This window comes from Alosa sapidissima, chromosome 8, assembly GCF_018492685.1.
Source record: "Alosa sapidissima isolate fAloSap1 chromosome 8, fAloSap1.pri, whole genome shotgun sequence".
Lineage (NCBI taxonomy): Eukaryota > Metazoa > Chordata > Actinopteri > Clupeiformes > Clupeidae > Alosa > Alosa sapidissima.
This window is the reverse complement of record NC_055964.1, coordinates 31151530-31179434: the sequence shown is the minus strand read 5'-3', so window position 1 is coordinate 31179434 and position 27905 is coordinate 31151530. Positions and strand designations below refer to the sequence as shown.

At 42.3% G+C, this 27905-nt stretch overlaps 2 protein-coding genes across 3 annotated transcripts; one reads left to right on the top strand and one right to left on the bottom strand.

The window, feature by feature from the left end:
* Positions 1-247: 247 nt before the first annotated feature.
* LOC121715712 lies at positions 248-27430 on the top strand. 2 transcript variants are annotated; one of them, XM_042101602.1, is made up of 2 exons: positions 248-415; positions 25843-27430. In XM_042101602.1, exon 2 carries the CDS (start codon positions 25878-25880, stop codon positions 27300-27302), a length of 1425 nt encoding a protein of 474 aa, XP_041957536.1. In that variant the 5' UTR covers positions 248-415; positions 25843-25877; the 3' UTR covers positions 27303-27430. The 2 variants fall into 2 exon arrangements, with proteins under 2 accessions (XP_041957536.1, XP_041957537.1); XM_042101603.1 differs by having other exon boundaries at positions 25838-27430.
* On the bottom strand, positions 11518-12707 carry LOC121715716 (protein BTG3-like). The gene is made up of 3 exons (XM_042101620.1): positions 12530-12707; positions 12003-12227; positions 11518-11663 (listed from the first exon to the last, which is right to left on the bottom strand). Exons 2-3 carry the CDS (start codon positions 12173-12175, stop codon positions 11522-11524), a joined length of 315 nt encoding a protein of 104 aa, XP_041957554.1. The 5' UTR covers positions 12176-12227; positions 12530-12707; the 3' UTR covers positions 11518-11521.
* Positions 27431-27905: the final 475 nt, after the last annotated feature.

Sequence of the window (27905 nt, the reverse complement as noted above, 5' to 3'; positions counted from 1 at the left end):
AACAGCAGACCTTACCTAACACAAAGGTGTAATGCATTCCCGTGTATAGTTAGCTGTTCCAGAGCGTTTTTTTCCCTCATTTCAACCGGAATATTGGTGGGGACATTTCAGTCGTAATTTGACATTGGTGTGGACACGTCCTTCGGTCCCCACGCAAATCTACGCCCCTGGTCACAGTAAACGCCTCCCAAAAGGTCCACCAGGTAGGCCTACTCCTGGCGAAGTCATATAAAAGTACATGGAACATATTTACATGCTTTGTTTTTCAACAGTTCAACAGTTTCAACAGTGTGCGCAGAAAGCGCAGACGCTCTTGGGAATCTTGTGTGACCCATTTTGGGAATCTTGTGTGACCCACTTAATAGTCAAGGGTTATCGTCTTCCAAGTGATATTTTTGACTGTTGTAATATTTCGGTAAGTCATTAAACCTTATTGTTCATTACTTCATGAATCAAATATAGCCTATATTAGGATATGTGGATATCTAGACACTACCTGCTGAGCTGTGATAAGCTAAAATGTGTTGTTACAAATGTGTTTTTTTTTAATAGAACGGCATTGTTGAAGATATAAAATAAAAATCGAATTGTTATGAAGTTATGTCCGCAGAAAGCGAACGCTGTGCCTTCAAATACGTTTTTACTTCATCAGCTAAACAACCTGTGACAACATTACAATGAATAAAACGTTTAACGATCATGAAATAGGCCTAATGCAATACATGGTAAGATGATGTCAACAACCATCTTCTTAAAAGTGTCTGTCATCTGTTTACATTTTAACTCTCACCATGAAAACCACTACAAATCGACAGTAGCCTACCTCCGACACCGACAGACGCACATAACTGCGCAACAGTTGGAAATATTTTCTGAGAGGTGGGGCGGATGATATTGGCGGGGGGTCCGGATGTTTCTCCCACGAAAACCAAATCTGACGGCTAAAATACTAAAAACACCATTTAAACGCAGTTTTCGGAGGGACAAAAACAGAAATAACAGAGAAAGCAGCGCCCGTGTTCTGTCTGACTCAAGTGAATGAACATCTATAGCAACAGCATGCTGTGCGTTCACTCCAGCGAGAGTGAAATAAATGTTTAAAAAAGCGATTTCACCATAGGCTATTTGCTACGACATTTACCTCTGTCACAACAAGTCGTCACTTATGTCCATTTAAACGTTTAACTTACAACAGCCTTTGAGAAGACCATGGGCGTAGATTTAGGGTGGGACGCTAAGGACTAGTCCTAATCAAAATTTTAAGATGACAAAATTGTCCTCACCAATATTTTAGCGAACTTATTTGTACTGCTGATCATTCCGACAGCCAGCACGACAATACAAGAAACGTCAGGGTTATCTGACACGCAGGCTACACGCATGGAGAATGCCAATGCACAGGCTACTTCACGCACAGTCAGGCGAGCAGGTGTGTCAACGACAACGGTAAGTTACCAGGGCTGTCTGCCAATACATACCCCATAAAAGGCCAAAGTAAAACATTTTGATATTCACTTTGCCCTTAAGCATGTACATGTTTGCCCCTTTTTGTGGTTTGTAGATCAGCTATGCCCCCAAGAAGAAGAAAGGGGACATACAAAGCTTTTTCATTATGCAGAGTTTAAGTAGGCAAACTAGCCATACAAACTGGCGACTAGTGACCAGGCTTTAAAATTCGGATTTTAGCATACTGTGTAAAATAACATTAGCTGTTAGGAGTACCCAGGATATTGTCACAGCTAAACCTAGCTTCTGTAATCTTTCAACCAAAGTTAGGAGTCATGTTGAATATGGGTGTGCCGTGCGGAGAGTCGCATAGGCTATAGCACAGAAAAGAAGTCACTAAGCTGCCAATCTTGCAGTGTATTTGTGAATGTAGCCTGCACAATGCAAAGAAATAAAAGATAAACTAGGTGCATTTCCATAGAAATTAAAAAACATTGCGAGACACCAGATATTTCTTCTATGATCTCATCCCATAAAGCTTTTCTTTGACTTGTTAGTTTTTTGAACATCTATTTTATCTAATGACATAGCAAACATGATTAATTGAATCCACATATCCTTGCACTTGCGAAACTATTTTTCACTAGCCTAAAACAATGAGGTCGCAAAAACAATGACTTCAGACTTGACTTGCGACTCCACTCAAAAGACTTCAGACTTGGACGCTTCGAGACTCCTGAACAAGCTGTATTTCATGCAATTATTGCTTTTTGTTTTAATCTAAATGTATTCATGTATTTCTATTTTATTGCAACATACAGTATACTTTGGAAAACGTATAACGAGCGGCATGGCCCCTTTGCCATAATGTGCAACGTAACGCATGTGCGCACACTCACAGATAAAAAATGCATTGACCTCCCGGAGTGCCTTTTATCATTACTTTCGGTTACAATAACTTCGTGCACAGAGGAAATAAGCGAACAGCTACATGCAAGGTGTGTGGCAACAGCGTCTGATTCCATCAGGCATCTCCAAACGCACCCATATAGGTCAGTCACTTAGGCCTAGCATATATCGTCACAGGTGACAAGCTAACCATAGCAAAGTGTTGTGCTAATGCTGGGAACAGGCAGGGATGGGGAAAAAATACATCAGAATGTATTTCAAAATAAAATACCTAATAGGCCTACCCTCATTTTTAATGTATCAAAATAAAATACTGTATTTTTGTATTTAGAAAATACTCAAAATACTTTTTTCAAGGAAGTATGAAAGCACTGCAAAAAAAGCTTTTTTTTTATCCCAAACATTGAGCCTATAAACTATACAGTAAAAAACAATACAATTTGGCCCCTGTCATGCCAAATAGTATACCGTATGCAAGTTCATGTAGTGTGATCAGAATTAAGAATAATTCAAGAATTTACATTTCCATTTAGTCATCTAGCTGATGCTTATCCAAAACGACTGACAGAGCTTTCAATTCGGCAGCCGTGGCCTACTGGTTAGCGCTTCGGACTTGTAACCAGAGGGTTGCCGGTTCGAACCCCGACCCCTCATTGCTACCCGTGTGCTGCTGTTGATGCAGGCAGCTCACTGCGCCGGGATTAGTGTGTGCTTCACCTCACTGTGTGTTCACTGTGTGCTGAGTGTTTCACTAATTCACGGATTGGGATAAATGCAGAGATTCTATTTTCTTAAATGCAGAGATTAAAATATACTTATACTTACAATTAACCACATTATAATCAATTGGCCAAAATCGTAATTGTGTATCTGTGCCGAATTTCGTAATGCAAGTCCAGTGAATAAGAAAATCATAAGGCTGTATATCTTGAACTTCCAGTAAGTGAGAAACTTGACTTGCCTTAAAGGAGAATTCCGGTGTGATATTGACCTAAAGTGTATTGAAACATGATACCGAGTGTGAACGTATGTCTCATAGCCCATCTCGACTTGTCCCCTGCACTCCAAAATCTGGCGCTAGTTAGCCGATGCTACCAACAACTTTTTCAGTAGTGGTGCTTCGGCATCGGGCTAGCCATGCAAATAAATCACTGTTTTACACCCATTTACGAGGCTCAATGTATCTCCACACTTCATTGGTAGACTTCCTAGGGCCCTGACATTTAAAACGAGACATTGAGAACTTTGAAAAAGCACTGGTAGTTTACTTACAAGACGAAGATACAGACAGTATCTTCACGAAGTTTAACGTTTGCAGCCATCTTGAATTTAGTCACGATAAGTCGAGCAACGAGTAAGAATGAACAGGTATGATAAGGGATCAGATTCCAAAAATAAATTCAGTGGAAATGCATGGATTCCAGTTTCTTCCAGTAGCAGCAACTGGAATCAAGGGTTACTCATTTCAAACATTCATCGGCCTCCAGTGAAACTTACTAGGCAATTAAAACATTTCTCTGCATCCTGCAAGTAAAACATCAAAACATTCAATAATACAACAATAACATTAAATCATTCAGTGTAACACATGTGTAGAAACATTCAGTGTAAAACATGTGTAGAAACATTCAGTGTAACACATGTGTAGAAACATTCAGTGTAACACATGTGTAGAAACATTCAGTGTAAAACATGTGTAGAAACATTCAGTGTAACACATGTGCCTCTGTATTCTTTTTGTTTCCCTCTTTTTTTTTCATTGTCTAATTTCTTTCTTTCACTCTTTTTTTTTCATTGTCTCATTTCTTTCTTTCACTCTTTTTTTTTCATTGTCTCATTTCTTTCTTTCACTCTTTTTTTTTTCATTGTCTCATTTCTTTCTTTCACTCTTTTTTTTTTTTGGGACACACGTTTAAGACTGAAATGTTAGTCTTTTTTGATACCTCCATCACAAAGTCCTTGAACCTGGTAGGGCATACCACTGCTCTACCACTTCTGGTGTGGCGCACAGAGGAGTCGTCTGCTTCAGCCAGAGGATCTTGCGATGGCGGGTCAGCTGGCAGTCGCTGGGGTGGTGTGTCCTCTGAATGTTCATCAGGGTCTGTGTCTCTGAACAGACTCTGGTGGATCTTCCGTAGGTGACGCCTATTCCTTCTGAAGATCTGTCCTGTCTGTGTTTGCACGGTGTAAGACCGTGGCTCAGACCTCTTGTGTAGCACAAGAGCAGGTTCCCAACCACGCCGTGTGCGCATGTGCGCTGTGGAACTTACTGGATCTTGTCGCCGGTGAATCTCACATTGGCCTCTCGTGCTCTCGCCATGACTTTGCTCAGGATCTCGTCGTGTTCCTTTTCTGATGATGCAGCGATGATCATGTCGTCTGCGATCACGTGTACACCTGGGATGTCACCGAAAGTCTCATGGTTCTTCTGCTGGAACACCTCGCTCGCCGACTTGATGCCAAATGGGAGCCGAAGGAAGCGATATCGGCCCCATGGTGTGTTGAATGTACACAGCTTCGACGATGGTTCATCCAGCTTGATCCGCCAGTAGCCGTCCTTTTCATCCAGGATGCTGAAGATGGTCTTTCCTGTCAGGTTGCTGCGCACGTCTTCAGGAGTGGGGATGGAGTAGTGCTGCCGCTTTATCGCCATGTTGAGGTCACGAGGGTCCAAACACACCCTCAGCGCACCGTTCTTCTTCTCTGTGACGACTAAACTGTTCACCCACTCTGTTGGCTCTGTTACAGGTGTTATTACTGAACGTTGTACCAGGTCTTGTAATGTCTCTTTCGGCTTGTCACAAATGGCGAGGGGAATGTTTCTTCACTCGTGGACTACTGGCGTGACTGATGAATCAATGTGGATGTGATGGACGCCGGGGAACTCACCTAGCTGGATGTCTGGATGCATCTCTAGCAGCTCTTCTCTGGTGACTGCAGGCTTTGTGGCGACTGTCTCAATCCTCCTCACCAGCTGTAGATCTTCACACACTGCACTGCCGAGGATGGGCATGTCTGATTGAGGTGACACGAGGAACTGCAGGGTGGCTTCTGTCTTGGCAGTCCAGCACTTCACCGACATGACACCTGCTGGGATGAGACGAGCGCCCCCGAACGCGACCAACACGGTGGACGTAGGCTTGACAGGCGGTGGATTCGGCATCTTCTTCCCCACTGACAAAGGTAACACGTTTGCCTCTGCCCCTGTGTCCAGTTTGAATTTTACTGCTGCGCCGCCAACCGTGGCGTTTGTGTACCAGGCGTTTTCTTCAGCCTTGCTGCCTATGGCGTGTACACCCGCACTTGCAATCGTCCCGATGTATATGGACTCAAGCTCAGTCTCTATGTTGTGTACTGTCTTTGTTTTGGTCTTTCTGCTGGTGCCGGCGCTGTTAGCTCGACAAACTTTGGCGAAGTGGTTAGCCTTTCCACAGCTGTTACACACCGCTCCATACGCTGGGCACTGACGTGGATCATGTCTTCTCCCGCACCTACGACAGTCTCCCGTTGCCCTTTTTCTTCTCGCTCTTGTTGTCACTTGATCGCTTCTGCCCTGTGCCCCTCTTGCAGTGTATGGCATCTATTTGGCTATCGTGACTGTGAGCCGCAGTCCCTTGCATCGCCTGTATGTGTGTCTTGGCTAATTCCGTAGCCCTACACAATTCTAAAGCTCGAGTTAACGTCAAGTTAGTTTCCCGCAAAAGTCTTTCCTTGAGATGACAGTTCTGTATGCTAAACACTAACTTGTCTCTAAGCATATCCTGTTCACTTATGCCAAACTCGCAGTCTTTACTTTTCTGTTTCAGCTCAGTCACAAACTTGTCAACTGAAATACCTTCTGTCATTGGATGTATCCAGAATTGGTGCCGCTCGAAAACGATGTTTTTCTGTGGGCTACAGTAGTCCCGGAATGCCATTAGCACGTCCTCCATTGTCTCGTTCTCTCCATCCACCAGGCTAACGGTGAGTGTGTTGTACACTTCTAACGCATCTTCGCCTATATTGTGAAGTAGAATGGCGATTTTGACTTCTTCGGGCTTGTCCAACGAACCTGTTGCTGTCATGTACAGTTGGAATCTCTGTTCCCATCGACGCCAATTTTCAGCCAGATTGCCAGTCAGAAGAAGAGGTGACGGTGGCTTGAATTGCTCCATCTTCCGCGAGCCGTCAACTAGCCGTTCCTGCCACTATTCTAGTCAGAAACTCTTTTGAGAAACTCAAATATTTCGGTGTAAGTGTCTCAGTTACGCTATTCTGACACCATGTTATGTTCTCTTAGTAAATACTTACGACCTGAGTGGAGGGTGGCTATTTGATTCAACTGAATAAACACTTATACACTATATAATAAGTGAAACGACCGGACAAACGAATCTTACATCTTCTCTCAGGCTTTTACTGAACATCCAACCATAGAATGCAGACATGAGTAATCAATCACCCTGGCGGTGATGGTAACTAGACATACATAATAGAACACAGAGTGTCTGAATCCACCACAGGTAATGTTCGCTAGCTAGGTAGAAACTAAGGATTTTGGTTAAATTTGTATGTTGGTGCAAACTAACCTGAAATAACATCCATTCAGCAACTGTGTGGTAGTCTACTAGTTATAGCAAAAATATGTTAGGATAGTTTATACAAGTGGGTTCATAATTTGCATTAGTGAATGTAGGGCTAATGGTGCGAGAATGTTTAGTCAAGGGCTAGCACTCCACCAATCAGGGGTTTCTAGAAAAGTTAGCAACGACGTTGCTCAACCACCATGGTACGACGCAACTTGCGACCAAACAACATTGTTACACCTGTTTCCAGAAAGCATCGTACCTGTGTCGCAATTCGCTACCTCCTACATTCGAACACTGTAGTTCCAACAACATTGTTGATGATGCAGCGATACATATCATTCGTGGAAACAGTGGCAACATGTAATACCCCACCCCATAGAAATTTTCTGTCATGGCCTATGTCGACATTTTTCTAATTTAAACCGAGTGATTAATGCAGGCATTGCCATTGCCGAATTTCTGGGTATCGCTATCAACTGGCTCGTGGCTTAAGGACAACGCGTCAGTGCGCTGCGCGCTGGGCCGGAGTTTGCATCCTGTCTCTTCTTTTCACCTCTGAGTAAGACTAGGCCTAGACACAACAATAGGTTTTGAACATACATATTTATGTATATAGTTATTATACATCGAGAGTCCAATAGGTACAAGACATCAGTCAAAAACAATTGAATCTACGTGTCAGTTTACCTGCAGATAGCGAGAAGCAAGAGGACAATCTCATGTCATAAGAAAATCAAACCTACAACCCTGGGATAACAAGTCACCTGCTTTAGCCACTACACCATTTATCACTGTGCTGATTTTAAGAGTCTGTGAAGATTATAGTACTAGCTTATCAAAAAGCAAGTCAATACTCAAATTAACATAAATAGCAAGAATGAGCCCAGTAGGGGAGTCAGTCTCTTAATCAAAATTAAGCTACAGGATAGATCAATCATTGAGTCACGAGATAAACATCCACTTCGTAATTTTTGGTTAGGCAGTTGTGATAGGCGCTCCAGACACCAACTGGAACTACCAAGAAACGACACAAGTGCGACTGCCCAGGGGCAGTAGTTGAAACGACCAAACTTTGCGTCCTTGTTTGCGATTGAGAGTTCAAACTACCATTTCTAGAAACACCAATTCGACGGAGCGAACTCCCAAGGTTGCGACGCAAGTTAGCAAACGACTCTTTCTAGAAACGAGCCCCAGATTGGTCATTGAGGCCGATTCAACATGTCAAATCGGCCAAAATGACCACTGACTCCAACTGCCGATGGCACGGGACACACCGAACCGACTCGAGTCACCGACCTCGCCCGCCGGTCCGACGACGTCCGACGGCCGATAATAGTAAGGGGGCCAATTCTGAAAAGGGCTTCCGTTAATACTTTTGCGGACATGTTTTGGTACAAGCTGCCACCCTATTTTTTTTAGGTAGAAGTCACCCATAGGTAAGATATTAGGGTGGTTGTCAAGCTGAATTTTTTTTTGTGTGACTTGTACAAGCAATTTCAGGCCATTTTTTTGGTTTCCTGCTCAACGCGACATGCCAGCAATAAATGTTGAATATCTCCACAACCAAAAGGACCATATACATAAAAAAGGTATCAAATGAAAGCTAACACTCATGGGCTGTCTGCAGAAGTGTCAGAATTTACATGTATTGTACAGTGTAAGAGACAACAGAACTAGAACATGAAAAAAACAATCTCCGCCTACAGTAAAGAGAACCAGTTTTCTAAGTGAGTATCAGCTTGGAAACATAACATAGTATCCCAAAACCTCTATCAATCAGTACCCCTATCTATGGGAATGAGTCAAGCCAAGTTTAAAACTTGTAGGGAGAGACAGTGCAATACTGCACAAGTTATAATTCTTTAATGTCAAGGCGGAAATGTAGAACTGTAGATGGTGGTCTATGGTGCTATTTGACTTCATTAATGTACCAGGTTGTAACACAAATTATATTTAATTAACATATCACTATAGTTATTAATTCCATCCTAACATAACTGCTCCCTCACTTCTTTAGGGTTAGGGGTTAGTAACTAGTTAGTAGTAATAACTATATAATAGTCGTATGGCAATGGTATGTTTTTCCCCATCCAAGCAGTGACTCTCAGGTCAAATTTCCCTCACGGGATCAAAAAAGTATATGTACTTGTACTTATAGAATAGCTGGACTTGGTACTTCATCCTCACCAAAGTTGTGGAGAAGATGAAGGCACAACCTCATGATGCCACAACCAAAGGGTATGAGAGGCTCATCATTCAGTGCAGTGACACAGATGTACTGTTGTTGCATCTTGTGTTTGCAACCTGCTGAGCCCAGACATTTGGATGAAAGCAGGAACTGCCAAGAAACCACGCAACATTAAAGTGCATGATATTAAAATGTCAAATGAGATTCTGGATGGTCTGTTGGCATTTCATGCCATCACTGGACGTGACACTACCAGTCAGTTCACTGGAATAGGAAAAAGGACAGCGTGGAAAATGTTCCAGCAGTGCCCTCATCTTCTCCACAACTTTGGTGAGGATGAAGTAGCAAGTCCAGCTATTCTATCCTCAGAAAAACAGTTTGTCTGCAAACTGTATGATCCAAAAACAAACAGCACTTCAATCCATGATGTTCGCTGTGCCCTGTTTTTGAAAGTGAAAGCCAATGTGGATACTTTACCACCAACTCAGTGGAAACAGTCACCAGTGACCCATCCACAGTTGCCCTTACCAACCAGTTGTGATTGGCACATGAACAATAAGTACTCTAGTACAATAAGTGCATCAGTGAGTGCTGTTTTTTAAACAATCGAGAGTCAGTTCTAGTCAGGTGGTAAGTGCTAGGATCAGCAAGACTAGTTATTACTACTAACTAGTTACTAACCCCTTACCCTAAAGAAGTGAGAGAGCAGTTATGTTAGGATGGAATTAATAACTATAGTGATATGTCAATTAAATATAATTTGTGTTACAACCTGGTATTAATGAAGTCAAATAGCACCATAGACCACCATCTACAGTTCTACATTGCTGCCTTGACATTAAAGAATTACAACTTGTGCAGCATTGCACTGTCTCTCTCTACAAGTTTTAAACTTGGCTTGACTCATTCCCATAGATAGGGGTACTGATTGATAGAGGTTTTGGGTTATGTTATGTTTCCAAGCTGATATTCACTTTGAAAACTGGTTCTCTTTAGGTGAAGATTGTTTTTTTCATGTTCTAGTTCTGTTCTCTTACACTGTATAATACATATTCATTCTGAGCAGCAGACAGCCCATGAGTGTTGGCTTTCATTTGATACCATTTCTATGTATAAGGTCCTTGTGGTTGTGGAGATATTCAACATTTAGTGTTGGTATGTCATGTTGAGCAGGAAACCAACAGATTGGACTGAAATTGCAGCTTGACAATTGCAGCTTGAAAATCAGCTTGACAACCACCCTAATGATCATGAGTAGTTCTTATCATGAACTGTCAAAATTAGCCCCGCCCCCTGAAACGTCACAAACCACACCATAACCACGCCTCCTTTTATGCAAATTAGCCATGTGGTTGTCACCACATGTTGTTTGTTATTGTTATTGTTTTGTGAGTCATGTGACAGTCATGTGACTGGTGTCAAACCCCTGGGCAGCCATATTGGATGTAAAGTCATGTGACAGTCATGTGTCTGTTGTCAAACAATGCCACGCCCCCCCTTGGCATCCATATTGGATGTAGAGTCATGTGACAGACATGTGACTGATGTCATACCCCTGGGCGGCCATATTGGCCCCCAAACCCCCCATGTGTGTTTTGTGGATATTGGGGGGTCAGATAAACTTTGTAAGAGTTGTATATGTTTAGTGGTAAATGGGGATAGATATAAAGTGTGCTGCATAGCCGTTAACCTGTTTAGCATGTTGTTAGAGGTTCTGGTTGAAAAAATGTGTTAGCTATAAGTTACAAGTGCTAACCAGTAGGCCACGGCTTTGTCCGGGCATGTCTCTGAGTGTGTTGTTTGAGCCCCCTTTCATGTGGGGGGTCTGCCTACTACCTACGTACACTAGTGCTGATAACATTGTAAAATATCTGTTTATGAGTAGTGACGTCTGTATGCAGACACCTGGTTATCTATAAACCCTTTTGTAGTGGGTGTGTTTTGCCCCGGCATGTCTCTAGGATTGAGATTATAAAAGCTGTGGGTGATGTATAGCTATCATTGTCAGCAGTGATTTTGAACAGAACTTACCATGGCTGACATGATTGAATCGGCAAAATCAAAGAGACGGATTACACTCACGCCTGTTAGCGCTAAGCTATCGAATCCTGAAATGACTTATGCACCGCAAAGGAGGAGACCTGAAACTTTTGTTAATTTTCTGAGTAAACCTAATGATGGCGTGGAATACCAATGGTTGTTGAACGATGGGCGCATAGGAGGCTATGTTTTTGACAAGGAAGATCGCAGTGTAATGCAGTGCTCTTTGATGTAGGCCAATGAATATTGCCAGTAGCGAATATTTAAAAGACAGTATTGTATTTATTTGCACAATGGTGTTATCATGATAAAAAATAAACATGAATGTCTAACCTCTACAGGCTCAAAAGACAAGCTTAACGTTTGAGACTCACCTGCAACTGACCTCTCCTGGATCCACCCAGAGGGTGAGTTCTAAAGGCAAGCCTAAGTAGCAGTACTGTACACCACTTTTCTGGCATGCCAAAAGCAATTCTGCATCCTTGCTATGGTGACCATTGACACGAATACACCTGCATAATCAAAAAATGCATGCAGTAATAAAATAATTCAAAAGATAAGCAACAATGCAACAAGTATGTAATTCTGGACATATTAACCATAACCATATTTCACATGCTTTGCACTATGCATATTATTCTTTATCAGTGTTTCCCCATTATGCACTCTGGCACAATAAAGGAAGGTGATCAAAACACACCTGAAACAAAGCCTAGACTGTGTTTATGTGTAAACAAACCAACAAAAATACTGTAGGCCTACTTCTAGGAACATTTCTTTAGCAATGGGAGATAGGCTACCAAAACTATTGATTATGGCAAAAGTAAAATCTAGTTAAAATAACCTCTCACCTAAATGCTTGACCTTTTGTGGGGTTTTCTGGGTACCAATGAGCTTTGTACTTCTCTTGCAAAATATCTATGAGATGTTCTACAAAGACATCTGCTTGTTCCGAATTCAACTTGTCAGACCTTTTAACCAGATTTTTCAGGAATGCCCCTGCTGCTTCAAATTCTTTCTTCATACTTAGGTAGATTTGAAAACCTTAAATAAAGAAGTGGTAGGCCTACCAAGTCCTGTAAAAGAACAGTAGAAATGTAAAAAATATAAAAGGAAAGGGAAACCTCTTAAACCTGGGGGCTTATGCCAAAACACAGTATTTAGCAAGCAGCTATTATAGCAGACAGCTGACAAGAACGACCACATCTCAACCGGGCTACAATGTGCAGAATCAAGATAATGCCCATCAACAGACTCAATTGTGAGGATAAAACCTCATCCATATGCAACCAGTTGCAATACAACATTAATACAATTTCTAGTCTACAAGACCCGTCACTCAGGGAAAAAAGTTCTGAAAGGTTACACGGATACTCACCTCGACAATAACCATATATTTCCTGCTTGGAGAAAGTCGACTTCCTAAGGCTACGTTTGATGTTTGGATGGTGCTCAGTTGCCAACATGTAACTGACAGTTTGTCTTGTCTTGACTCTACCCAAAAGTTTGCAGCACGCGCGCAAACGAAGCGCGAATGTCTGCACACAGTTGGGTTTGTTTTCATCTTTATTTGCAAAGGACCGCCATCTACTGACGTGGAGCAGGGATCAGCTGGATGACAGAGATGCACTTCAAGATGCGCACGAGCACAAGTCACTTTCACACACAAATGTGCATGCAAGACAACACAAAATGAATGTCTTGCGAGATGCACATTTGTGTGAATTATGACTGAAAATATTTTTGAGTAGGCCTAACATAATCTCTGTCAAATAGCCTATGTGGAGTGTTCCCTGCATTACATAGGAACAAAACCTAGGAATAAACATGAAATTTAAGCTTAGTAGGCCGAATTAAAGTCTGAACATTTGGAATAAAGTCTGAGAACACTGGATAGAATTTGAGGATATCGATGGAGGTCAGAATGGAACGAAACTCGAGAACACTGAACAAAATTTAAAATGCAATAGGCCTAGGCTATATTGGAAGGCTATATTGAAATCCGGAGAATATTTAATGTCTGAATAGACCTCTGTGAACGAAACTTCAGAATATTGAGTGAAAGTCTGAATAGTCCAAATGAAAATAATGTCAGAAATAGGCTATATAATCGAAATGTCAGAATATTGACTGAAATAGCCTAATAGGCCTAAGCTATAGGTTATTGTAAGCCTATGTAGCCTATTTGTTAAGTGAATTATTCTGTTGAACTAGAAAACCTTTTTTTTTTTTTTTGCAACAGCTGGTCATAATCGTCGCAAACAGTCTGGATGGTTATGAACATGCAACATGTTGTTGAACGATCGTTGTGAGGACATAACAAATAAATATATATATATAGCCTACTGCTCAAAAAAGTTAAGGGAACACTTCAATCATACACTGGATCGGTACTCTGTTTGGTTCTGAGCACAAGTTTTGAGGCGAGTGTTTTATTTTGCAAGAACTGTCGATTCTGTGAATGTAATTTGAGAATGGAGAAAAGGGTGAAAGGTTTTAAAAAATATGTTTTAACAATTGTGGAAAAGTGTATATAGGATATCCCTTTTTAGAAAGAAAAAAATGATAGAGTTCATCATGGATATGAAACGTTTTTTATCGTAGCATTCATTCCTGCAGGCGCCCCTGAGTCTGGCGATACGGATGGCACTCTCAACTGTCTTACCTGCTGATCCAGTAACAGGAGATAGATATCTTCACCTTTAGCTTTGTCTCTGGTCAAAATGTGTGTCATATTCATAGCATGTAAGCCTTGTCTGCATTGGATTGTAATCTGTACCAGGCATTAAAATGTGCGGGGAACATTGGACCCTTTTTCAGAAAAAGGCTCCTAAGGGACCGTTCAGTATTTATGGAATGGACCACCGGAGGAAAATAGGGGAGGGTCATGTCTTTTTATTCTTTGTTGAGGGGAGGGTCACACATTTTTTTTTATTCTAGGAGGGAGGGTCACCCAACTTTAGTATTCATGAAAACAGCAATATTTGGGCCGTCGCCCATGGCCTCACGTCTGATGGGCCTCGCACCTGCCAAAGATGACATTAAGCGTTTATTCTTTATTAACGCCTATTGTAGCCTAAGCAAAAAGCTTAACGTGGCTTAATTTCCTAAAACGACAATCAGTGATCACCAGATGTCTCTCATATTGTTCCTCATAATCACTAGAATCTTTAGGTTACCTGCACGTGACAGCATGTTTCTTCAATCTCCTTTACTGACACATATGGAAGCCTTAACGTCCCAAAACAACGATCAATGATCATTTCTTTCTCACATTGCTCCTCATAACCATCTATAAAAAATCTATCCCGAAGTTTTTTCTTTCTTTTGGAGCACGTCCGTAGCAGGACATAACGCACTGTAGGCTACCTCATAATAGGCTCGAGATATAATTTAAAAGGGGACAGATAGGCCTAGGCTACTGCATTTAAAACTTAAAAAGATGAACCTTCCCGAAATTTTAAATTGCGATCAGTGACTGGCATCGGGTGAACGAATCTTTTCGAAGTTGAACAGGCTTTTAAAAACTATTTGCGCACCTCCATGTCACAGGAGAGACTAGTGGGCTCATCCTTCTATGAATTCAAAAAAACGTTTCATGGCTGAGTTTGCAGCAAAGTAAGCAAGAAAATGTTTTTTATTCAAGAGTCAAGATATTAGCGTTAGCAGCGAAGCGGTCATAATAAATGACAAGGATTCCCGGGACACTGAAAGACCGGGGTACACTAAACTTGGTGGGCATGTAACCCCATATGGATAGCATGGAACCATCGTTTTTCGTTTTGATCTGTAGCCCCCCCGCTGGACTGCACCCCCCGAAAGGAGGGTAGGGCAGACACAGTTTTCTGTGAATATCTCGAGAACCGTAGGGTTTAGGAGGACCATTTTTTTTTGTATGTTGATCTCAAAGGGCAATGTCAACCCATTCCATAACCACTCATTTCATGTATAGCGCCACCTAGTTAAACACAAAAAAGTAAAAATGAGGTGATGTAATCGCAGGTATCTGTGACCTAACATAGTCAAAACTACACGAAATTGGGAGTGTAGGATCATTATGACGCCCTCTGAATGCACGCCAAGTTTCGTGGAATTCCGTTCATGGGGGGCCACACAATAAATTAATTTATGTTACTATACACCAACTGGCCTGTAGGTGGCCGGAGACAGTTGAATATCTCGAGAAACCGTAGGGCCTAGGAGGTCCACCTTTTTTTTGTATGTTGGTCTTAAGGGGGCATGTCAACCCATCCCATTACCACTTATTTCATGTATAGCGCCACCTAGTTAAAAATTAAAAAGCAAAAAATTAGGTGTTTTCATCACAATATCTCTGGCTGACATGGTCAAAACTGCACGAAATTGAAAGTGTAGGATCATTATGACACCCTCCGAATGCATGCCAAGTTTTGTGAACTTTCGTTCATGGGGGGCCTTACAATAAAATAATTTATGTGTACATTTAGTGACTGTACACCAACAAGGATTCCCGGGACACTGAAAGACCGGGGTACACGAAACTTGGTGGGCATGTAACCCCACATGGATAGCATGGAACCATTGTTTTTCATTTTGATCTGTAGCCCCCCCACTGTACTGGACCCCCCGAAAGGAGGGTAGGGCAGACACAGTTTTCTGTGAATATCTTGAGAACCGTAGGGCCTAGGATGACCAATTTTTTCCGTATGTTTGCCTCCAGGGGTCATGTTAACCCATTCCATGTGCACACATGTGCATAAACAGATACACACGCACACACATACATTCACAGTAATCATACGTATGACACATACTCACACAGTAGACATATGCATGCATGCACATGCACAAACACACATACGCAGGCAAACACACAAGCACACACACACACACACATAAACGTGTACACGCACACATGCACACAATTCAAGAATTTCTCAGAATTATGAACAAGCAAGATGAGGGTGGGGTTGTATAAAATGAATTTTACATGTGAAATCTATGAACTAATCATGTTTGGTACTTGTTGTCTAGCAGATACCAGTGAGAATTGAGTGTGGATAATGCAATTTAGTGAGACAGTTAGAATCATATAGGCCTTTCAGCGTTATTTATTTTTGTGGAAGAAATGTGCTGGACTGGGCGGCGGTCATATTTTGTACCGCTCTGCGGTACATCTAGTTTATCCAATGTTAGCCTACAGACCAGTTTCCATAGAGCACATCTTATCAATAGTTTGAATGTCGAGTGTGTTTCTGTTCATTGCGTTCAGCACAATGATTCATCCCAATTAATTCCCCCTGTTAAAGTGCTTTGTTACACTAGTTTGGTTTCGTGATGTAGCCTATGATAAACGGCTTATGGCCAAATAGCCTATGTGACTCAGCTAATGTTATAGGCTATAAAATTCCCCCTCTTAGACAAGCTGGTGTAGCCTATAAAATGCACCGACAGGTAGGCTACGTGTAGTAGGCTATCGCATGATTTCATGCATGCACGTAAGTGAAAACACAGCGGGAAAAAAGTTCAAATACGTGATAAACCTGGAAAAAGTTGTCAGGTATGTTTCGGTCCCGGTGAAGTGATTATTTGTGAAATTGTGCAACGACAGCCTTTTCAAGGCATTTCAAGGAGTGGTAGCATGCAAGCTCCCTAATTGACCCAGTACAGAAGGCATCAATAAATTGTTGGGGAGGGTCATGCGTTTTTTTCTCAATTAGGCCTACTTTGGTAACCTGACCCTAGCCAGATGAATGTCGTTCCACTTAGCTCCGCCTAGCTTCACTCACATCCATCTGGGACCTCTTCCATTGAGAGTGATTTCTCCAACCAACTTTATGGTTTAGCCAATCAGGACGCAGGGCGGGAGTTTCATAGATGTGACATAGCGTAGAAGCGACTGTGAGTCTGTTATTAGCGTCACGGGTTGGCTTCGATATGAGTGGTTGAAGTAGCACGTCAATAGATGACGGACAAGTGGCTTATTCAATCATATGCAAGCATTTTTTGATTAGGCCCAGCCTTCTGAAGCAACACTTCAATGGATCGGTTCCAGATGGATGAGTGGAGCTAGGCGGAGCGAAATTCATCTGGCTATTGCCAGGTTACTACTTTGGAGGGTCATAGAAAAATTTCTTGCTGGCGAGGGAGGGTCACGTCTTTTTTGACTAACGCTCCCAAAACTCCTCCGGTGGCATAATGGAATAAATAACGAACAGTCCCTAAGTTCCCCGTTTTCCCCCAAAAGGGTCCTATGGGTTCAACAGTAGGCCTATGTTCCCCACCAGTGGTGTCCTGCCCATTAAAAATAAAGGGAGCACGTGCCCCCTCGGATTTTTCCTCCCTGATAATTTTTTTAATCACAACTTTGTTCCTATAATGCTCCATAATAAGCCAGAGCCTATAACGACTCAAATGTATTCTTCTGGAGCATCAGCCCCTTTCCTAAAATTGGTGTCCGTGTATAGCCTACATGCTCCCATAGCAACTCACACGCATATTGAGCTCTGATCTTTTGCTTGTGTTGAACTGTTACAGTTAGGCTACAGTTTGAACAGTTACAGTTAATGGTGTTGAAGTGGTAAGTAGGCAAAGCAATAAATCAGCATTGATCTTAAAAAGTAGTGGAATTGTTTGTGCTTGACCTGGAAATTTGGACTTGGTGATCAAAATGTAATGGATTTGATGTTGGCCGCGAATTCAGAGCATTACGTTGTGTCAGTGTAACATTAGCTAGCTATAGTCTAACCGTAGGTAAACAAATATTTGGCTATAACGTTAACGTTGCTATACAAAGCTAAACCACAATAACATCTAATGGGCTTTGAGACATCTGTTCTGTTTTGTCTTTTAACAAAGTCTCCTGTTTTCCAGTTTTATAGAAACAAGGGTGTTAAATTTGCAGTAGAAAATCCATCCTAATAATGTTATCAAGGCACCACCTAGATGTTTCTCCATTTCTTGTTCTCTTCACGTATCAGGCAACTAATCTAAGTGTAGGCCAGGCCCGGAGTGGGTAATCGGGAGAATCGGGAGAATTCCCGGTGGGCCGCTTCACTTTTGGGCCGGTCGAGGGATTGGAGAAAAATATTGGGATATGTGACGTTAATCTATCTTCTCTTAAAGGAGAATTCCGGTGTGATATTGACCTAAAGTGTATTGAAACATGATACCGAGTGTGAACGTATGTCTCATTGCCCATCTCGGCTTGTCCCCTGCACTCCAAAATCTGGCGCTAGTTAGCCGATGCTACCAACAGCTTATTCAATAGTGGTGCTTCGGCATCGGGCTAGCCATGCAAATAAATCACTGTTTTACACCCATTTACGAGGCTCAATGTATCTCCACACTTCATTGGTAGACTTCTGAGGGCCCTGACATTTAAAACGAGACATTGAGAACTTTGAAAAAGCACTGGTAGTTTACTTACAAGACGATTTATACAGACAGTATCTTCACGAAGTTTAGCGTTTGCAGCCATCTTGAATTTAGTCACGATAAGTCGAGCAACGAGTAAGAATGAACAGGTATGATAAGGGATCAGATTCCAAAAATAATTCAGTGGAAATGCATGGATTCCAGTTTCTTCCAGTAGCAGCAACTGGAATCCATGCATTTCCACTGAATAATTTTTGAACAGTGATTCAAAACAGTGATTTATTTGCATGGCTAGCCCGATGCCGAAGCACCACTATTGAAAAAGCTGTTGGTAGCATCGGCTAACTAGCGCCAGATTTTGGAGTGCAGGGGACAAGCCGAGATGGGCTATGAGACATACGTTCACACTCGGTATCATGTTTCAATACACTTTAGGTCAATATCACACCGGAATTCTCCTTTAAAGTTGGCTACACGCGTTCGCATTCTATGCCTAACACCGCAGCCTGTGCATGGGTTGTTCTCCCCTCCCAAGAAGAGTTAATTGGTTGGGTCCAGATAGCCCGTCTTTCCTAAAAAGTTTCCTCAGATACAGCCGGGCCGGCCCTATGTAGTGATAAGCGTCAGGGAGGATGGATGGTAGAAAGATGCCATGAGGGACTGAAAAGGCCAGGTAAAAAAGACGAAAAGTATTGGAGGGAAATGCTGCCAAATGTGCCATGCTTCCAATTTTTTTTGAAGCGGACAGACATAAGTGGCAACTGGTAAAGAGAGATAGCCATGATTATAACGGCGTAATTGGGCTAATAACCTACTGGACGTTGTAGCGTTGTCAACCTATTCGCAAGTAACATATTAAATGAATTAAAATATCAGCATTTTGGTATCATCCAATATGGCTATTCATAGACTTTGCAAATATTATGCAAATATTGATAACAAAACTCAAGCTTGATCTGTGTATGCAGTAGCCTATAGGCCTAAAAACAAAAGTAGCCTGAGCAGCAGATCAGCCAGTCCCCCGCTGAAAATGATGAGCCCGAAATTAACTATGACTATAGGGACAAGAAGAAAGGATAATAGACTTAACCATATGAATTAAGGTTATTTTATGGAAGAAAGAACAGTAGGCTATGACAGCAGTAGGCTACATGATCAACCTATATGGCTTGTTTGCTCAGAAGTGGGTGTAGTAAAGGAGCAAATCACCAAACAACAACATGATAGCTGACCCATGCAGAAAAAAACATGTAAACAATACAGTACTTCAATATGCCTCTTAGTGAAATTGTGGGATACATTTCAAATGCTTTATTTCTTCCTTCCTGTTTTTGTTAACTTATCAACCTATGCTTCACGTGGAATAGTGGAATATTAGCCTATAATAAAAACTACAGGATAGTAAGAGCTGAAATGTTGCCTTATTTATCCAATTTCCACCACCACTAAAAAAGTGGGCCGGTCTTGGGCCTGAAACTCCCGGGCTGAAAAGTGGCCCCACTCCGGCCCTGGTGTAGGCCTAGTGAAAAAAGGATAGACTACCCGTTCAAAAGCTACAGCTACAGTAGGCTAAAGTTGTTAATAGGATCGCTATGATGTAGAGGGCAAGAAAGTATAATAGCAGTCAGTCTCTCTCTCATGTGCTCATAACGTTATTATCAGGTCATTTCACTTGCTCATGATTTGCAGGTAGCAACTTACAAATGAGGTACAAATTGCTTGCCATAATGGTAATAACATATATATTATTTATTTATTTTGTTGAAAAATACAATTTCAATGTCAGAATGTTAGGAAGACATGTGGCTTGTAGAAAAAGGGTTCGTAACTTACATTGCTGAAATTCTGCCAATGCATCTAAGCAAATGTTTTTTCTATGCAGACGGCAAAGGCTGAGCTTTTGCATATGTCCCTTGCTGGCCACCGTTATTTTAAAATGGCGCGTGTACAGTACATGGAGAGTCGCCCATCGCGCTATGTAGATGTAAATGAGAATTTCATTTACATCTTTCATGCATCGAATTGGTGGTTGTGGTAATTAAACATGAATTGGGCCAAATTTATGTATGGGAAATGTTGATTTTGTTAACAAACAACTGAAAACATTACACAGGGGACCTTTAAACTGTCCAACAAAAACAAAAGACAAACACAATTTACAGCCTAATCTCTCCTCCTCTACGGCAGGCCTATTTGGACATGCCCGTCAAATGGCCTGTAGCCTATTTGCCCTGGAATTTAGCACTGACGTTGGAAAAAATAACAGATCGGGGAACATAGGACCTTTTTTTTTAAAATGGGTCCTATGTTCCCCGGTCCCATACAAAGCGGGGAACATAGCACCCTTTTTGGGGAAAGCGGGGAACATAGGACCCTTTTGTTCCCCGGTCCCATACAAAGTGGGGAACATAGGCCCCGGGAGCATAGGTGCCGAATACGCTTGCTCTGTGCGTAAAGGTACCTCCTGAATACGTTTGCTCTGTGCGTAAAGGTACCTCCGCAATGCCCTTGCTTTGTGCGTAAAGGTACCTCCCGAATGCGCTTGCTCTGTGCGTAAAGCCACTAAATTATGCGTGTGCTTACTGCACTACACTGAAAACATAATTTAGAGTTTCTCCCTTTCAAAAGTTTTGACAGAAGTAGATTTCATGTTTGTGGGTTGATGAAGTGTGGACTAACTGCTCAATTGCGTCCAAGAAACCGCTAACCACATTAGCTAAAATGACATCTTGAGCTGATGAGTATAGCCTAGGGATTGTAGGCTTAGTAGGGTAAGCTACACAAATTTGGGGTTTTGGGGCTTTCTCCCCGGGGATTTAAAACAAAATAAAAATTGGCAGCTAATTGGACGTTTTTCATGCAATTTAGGATATAAACTTTAAGCTGAAGACAGGCAAGCTGCCTGTCTGGCTCATCCAAACCACACACTGCATGCGTAAAACAAACACTATCATGGAACTTGGACATCACAATAAATGAGGATACCCATAAATAATCTGTACTGATAAGAGGTTTAATTGACAGAAATGAATGTTGTGTGTGTATGCCATCATCTAGAAACAGAGTCTTTCTTAGCAGCCCATCGGTGGTTATAGGGCTGTATAAAGTTGTCCAAATGATTAGGTTGTTATTAGGCGTTGTTGTTGTAAAGATATTGCATGTGGATGTTGTAGGCTACTTTTTAGGTGACCAATGCACGAACGAAACCGGGAAACGGACAAATATGATCAACGCTTTGAATGTGCCATTGCGCACACGGGGAGGGGGGGTCTGTGGATGGGTGTACATACCGTAGCATTCATTCCTGCAGGCGCCCCTGAGTCTGGCGATACGGATGGTACTCTCAACTGTCTTACCTGCTGATCCAGTAACAGGAGATAGATATCTTCACCTTTAGCTTCGTCTGCATTAGATTGTAATCTGTACCAGACGTTAGAATGCACTTGCTCTGTGCTTACTGCACTACACTGAAAACTTAATTTAGAGTTTCTCCCTTTCAAAAGTTTGACAGAAGTAGATTTCATGTTTGTGGGTTGATGAAGTGTGGACTAACTGCTCAATTGCACACGTTTCAGCGCGGCACGAGCTGTGCCTGAGACGTGCGTGTCACGCAGGCGGGCGCGCAAGCTCTAACCTGTTACCATGGGAGCCGAAATAAAAACGGACACGCCACGCAGCTGACACGCTCCACGCCACGCACCCGGTGTCAAACGGCCCTTAGTGTGTGCTTCACCTCACTGTGTGTTCACTGTGTGCTGTGTGTGTTTCACTAATTCAGGCATTGGGATAAAAGCAGAGACCAAAATTTCACTCATAGGATTTAAAAGAGTACATATATTAAGAAATATTTCCTTGTCTGGAAAATTTTTACTTTCTTTTATTTCTATCTGCGTTTCCATACCATTGAATTTGTGCTGCTTTCAGTTTCAAACAAGTTAGAAGGGGTTTTATTTGCGTCAATAAACTAGTAGATATACCAAACATACATTTATATGCTGGAATTACCATTCAACCCTGCACATGCCCGGACTCGAACCCGCAAACAGCAGCACCTCAGATCGGGAGTCGAGCGTGCTGGCAATTAAGTGTGTGTGTGTGTGTGTGTGTGAGTGAGGTGAGTGAGTGGGTGAGTGACTAACTCTGTCACACACCCCCTCTCTCTCTCTCACACACACACACACACTCATACACACAGACTCACACGCACACACATGGGCGCCTGCAGGAATTAATGGCTATGGTACGCCCACCCCCCCCCCCCCCCCCGCAAAAAAAGATTTCACTCGTGAACAATATTTGTCCGTTTTAGGTCCGTGCATTGGTCAGTCAGCAAAAAAGTAGCCTACATAGCATAACAACATCCACATGCAATAATACAACGACAACGTCTACAATGACCTATTCGTTTGGTCAACTTGATACAGCCCTATACAGGCTAAAGTTACCTTTAGTTTTGTTCTAGCGTTGTTTAAACTTGTGATATCCATAATGAGTATTGAGTTAGTGAATTAGCTCAACATTGTGTGCTGATAACCATATATAGATAGCCGAGTAAAAGAAAACAACAAGTAGCCTATTGTGTGCCTGCGTGCGTATTCTCTCTCCTGCTCAAACAAAATGTGTGCACGTTAATTTTGATAACGTGTTCACTAACTTTACGTAATAGAAAATGGTAAATAGCCTGATGGCATGCAGCTAATGGGATACTGTGCATAGTTGGGAAGGTATGGTAGGCCAATTTGGTGTGAATACACACACACACAAGGGAAATTTTCTCTCGCTGTTGAGTAGCCTGATGGTACGCACAGTGTGTACGGACGTACACCTGCAGGCGCGCCTGCGCGCACACACACACACACACACACAGACTCACACGCACACACATACACACACACACAGACTTACACACATACACAAACACAGACTCTCACACACACAAACACAGACTCTCTCACACACACACAAAAACACTCACCAGACCAGCTCTTTCGGTTATCTTAAATGGAAAAAGATGTGGATCAAATTGTGTTCAGATGTGAAGTAAAGACAAGATTATAAAAAAAACAGACTGCTTGACACAAGGCTTTTTCTTCTGTGACGACAAGATAAACTAGATGTACTGCTGAGTGGTTCAAAATATGACCACTGCCCAGTCCAGCACATTCTTTCCACAAAAACATCTCATTTTTGCTTTTTCATTTCTAACTAGGTGGTGAAAGGTACTAGGTGGTAGGAAGGTGAAATGAGTGGTTGACAATGACCGAAAGTCCACGAAACTTTGCATGCATTCAGAGGGTGTCATAATGATCCTACACTTTTGTGCAGTTTTGACCATTTCAGCCAGAGATATTGTGATTACAACACCTAATTTTTGCTTTTTCATTTTTAACTAGGTGGCGCTATACATGAAATTAATGGTTATGGGATGGGTTGACATGGCCCTTTAAGACCAACATACAAAAAAAGGTGGTCCTCCTAGGCCCTACGGTTCTCGAGATATTCATAGAAAACTGTGTCCGGCCACCTACAGGCCACTTGGTGTACAGTAACATAAATAAATTTATTGTATGGCCCCCCATGAACGGAATTCCAAAAAACTTGGCGTGCATTCAGAGGGTGTCATAATGATCCTATACACTTCCAAGTGAGTGGAGTTTTGACCATGTCAGGCCCCGTAAGACCAACATACAAAATAAAGGTCCTAGGCCAGGGGTGGGCAAACTGCGGCCCGCGGGCCGGATCCGGCCCGCCAAGCACTTTCATCCGGCCCGCTGAGCATTTCATTTGGTTATCAGGCTGCTCGCTATTTTTTTCCTGCGATAGAGACGACGTTGGTTAGCTTTATTGCAAACTGCTTTTCACTCTCCTTAGAGAACGTTTACAATGTCAATGTCAAAACATCATGTTAAATAGAGATAACATCATGTTAAACTAAGTTAACTCTTAGTTATCTCCTTTGCAGCAGATCTAACGTGAACATGCGATCCATTTAATTGGGAACGCGTCTGCACTCACGAGAGGGAGAGACAGCCGCAGGTTCCAGCTGGCTTGTCATTGTTGATAATTGATATCTCCTTCTTATAAGAAACTTTTAAAAGGAAATCATGAAGGCAGCAGTAGTTCCCACTACTGACCATTTAAAAAGTGTAAGAGGGCCATACCGTAGCAGGCAGAAGATAATTGAGAAATAAACGTGAATTAAAGCGACAGTGCACAATTTATACATTTGTTAAACAGCATATGCAACAGCATTTTTTTTATGTGTGTGTCGTGGGGGGGGGGGGGGGGGGGGTTGTTGTGCGGCCCGCTGGCCAATTTTCAAAACCCAGTGTGGCCCTTGAGCCAAAAAGTTTGCCCACCCCTGTCCTAGGCCCTACAATTCGAGATATTCACAGAAAACTGTGAGGGTCCAGTCCGGCGGGGGGCGACGGATCAAAACGAAAAACAATGGTTCCATATTATCATTGTGGGGCTACATGCCCGCCAAGTTTCGTGCACCCCGGTCTTTCAGTGTCCCGGGAATCCTTGACAGAAATGTACACATGCGAAAAAAGAAAATGAAAGAAAAAAAATGGAAGAAAAAAACTGTGACTAAACCTATATAGCCGCCGCTTCGCTGCACGGCGATCATAATTATTGGATATAGTTCATTGCTATGCATCTGCTAAAATGTATGGTCATAGTCAGTTACCTTGTCAACCCACACATAAGGCAAATAATAGCTTGATATGACAACATTTACATTTTGTTTTTAATTTACCACAAAGTCCGGTATAATACAGCCTAAACCATGTAGGCATTAAGTCAAATATCAATAGCTTAAAAGCTGTGTTGCAGGGTTCATTTTCCAACGAATTTGCTTGTTATTAATAAACATATAAACTCTTATCCATTGTATTTGATGTTGTTGGGTATCAAAAAACCGGAATATAATATGAAAAAGGAGTTACTATTTCACAGCGGTTTGCAGTGATTCTCCTTTCCCCCACAATGCAATGCATTACATCACCTTGGGGAGGCTACAGACCAAAGTCCACCTTGAGACCCTTGAATGAGACTTCTCAAATTCAGAAAATTGCATTAAACTAAAATCGGAAGCGTTATGTTGAAAATTGAAAATGTTTTGTTTTGCATTGAAAATGTTGCATAGGGGGCATTTAAAAATTACACCGAAAATAGCCTAGGTCTCGAAGGACTAATATATGAGATTTTACAGTGGGTACTATTCATTTGATGTTTGCTAAGCTACTTAGCTTTTGACAGTACAAAAATTTATTTTTTGCAAAAAATATTTGTCAGTAATTTTGTGTGCCATTATTATGCTTGTCAGTGTAGACTGTAGATGCTGTATCCCAGTGGAGTGAACAGAGATGAGGCAGAGGAAGCTGGCGCTGCTGGTTGGCATCTTCACACTGACTGTCCTGCTCATACTGAGACTGGGCCACATGATACACCCGGTGAACCTGATGAGAGAAGAAAGACCCTCAGCTGAGTCTGGCCCATGGACAGAAGAACCCACACTGCAGCCAGACCAGCCATCAGCAGAGCCTACACTGCCACCATGGCAACGGGCACCCACTGAGACCATCACCCCCATCCCAGGCTCCAGACACCTCATGGTGTCTGCCTTCAAGGACCACAGACTGGGCGGGGCCATCCGGGTCATCAGCATCATCTGCAGGCAGGAGCTGCAGCCGCTCTACTGCGTCCTATGTGCCAACAATGATGTTAACGCCAATGCTGATGCTAGCACAGATGCTAATGCTCTGAATCGATGCACAACTTCACAGGCAAAAGTTGACGTGCACAGGGACCACTTTGGCTTTGCTTGTCACATGTCAGATGTGTTTTGCACGAGTCCATCATCACAGCAAGCCACACATGTTAGCATAACAACTAACCAAACCGCCATCCACAATGTGACATTTTTACTAATCCAAAACCAGAAGGTAAAAGAATCATTTAGGTATAACTTCACCATGTGCATATCCAACCTGTTTGGGGAGTACAATAATGCCCTCCAGTTTGCACAGACCATGGAGGTGTACAAGCTGATTGGGGTTCAGAGGGTTGTCATCTACTACACCAGCAGTGGCCCAGATATTGAGAAAGTCCTCATGTATTACAGGAGACAGGGTATGCTGGAGATTGTGCCTTGGCCAATAGACAAGTTCCTAAAGCCTTCTATTGGGTGGAGGATTGATGTGCACCCTGGGGAAGTCCATTATTACGGACAGCTGACCACTCTGAATGAATGTATATATAGATACATGTACCAGTCAAAGTACCTCCTGCTGAATGACATTGATGAGATCATGATGCCTTACGACCATGCCAACCTGGAGGAGCTGATGGACTCACTACAGCTGCAACATCCTGATGCAGGAGTCTTCAAGATCAAAAACTATGTCTTCCCCAAAACGCAGTTTGAAGACAGCGGCCGATTTCGCCTGCCTCAGTGGAGCAGCGTGCCTGGTGTGAACATTCTGGAGCACATCTACAGAGAGCCGTACAGGTTGAGCGTGTTCGACCCCACCAAGCTGATTATCAACCCCCGGAGAGTGGAGCAAACATCAGTCCACTACGTGATTAAGTACTTCGGACGTGTGGTCACCGTCCCATTCGACATATGCCTGACTATCCACACCAGGGTGCCAAAGCAAAGATATCTTCCCAAAAAACAGCTGCTTGTGGACAAGAAACTCTGGCAGTTTGCAAAAATGCTAATACCCAGGACTGATCAAGCACTGAAGGAATCAGGCCTGATCACTGTGAAGCCTGCCCCCATGACATGAATACACAGAAGATATATATAAAATAAAACTATTGCCTTTTGTTTGTGCTGCTGTTGTGCTGACTCATATCATAATAAGTATTGTGTGTGTTTACAAGGGTCTAAATGAATTAAACAGCATTTTATAAACAGTTGCTGTAGTATATTATTGATGCTCCTTATGGTGACATTGGTATTTGGAAATATAGCTGTTTATGCGTGAACTAACTCCCATTTCCCGCTTTGATACTGTGCTGTCATTCTTCATGAATGTATTTGATAAACTGGTACTTGGTAAATGTCGTAAACCATTCTGGGTCAACTCCAGTCCACTAGGGAGCAATGGTGTGTTGCCAGGTCACTGCACTCACCAGGTTAGAATAAGAGAAGAGAAGGAAATGGGGAGCATAATTTGAACTCCTTTGACTGAATCCCGATCTCATCCCTAAGGTCAAAGCCCTGAACCCTCAAATACTGACATCTGTCAGTAGTTTTATCTGTCATAAGTGATCATGTTAGCGAGGGTGTAAGGTTTCAAAGCACTAATAACAGGAATGGGACACCACCTGTGACCTATCATTAAATTGACAACTCAAAAAATGAGAGGGAGTTGACACAAGGGCGT

Excerpts from the sequence above, each read along its gene's own strand:
- LOC121715716 (XM_042101620.1), bottom strand. The coding sequence starts at position 12,175 with ATGAAGAAAGAATTTGAAGCAGCAGGGGCATTCCTGAAAAATCTGGTT. Across the intron at positions 11,664-12,002 it reads ACAAAAGGTCAAGCATTTAG|GTGTATTCGTGTCAATGGTC; the intron begins GTGAGAGGTTAT and ends TTGATTATGCAG.
- LOC121715712 (XM_042101602.1), top strand. The coding sequence starts at position 25,878 with ATGAGGCAGAGGAAGCTGGCGCTGCTGGTTGGCATCTTCACACTGACT.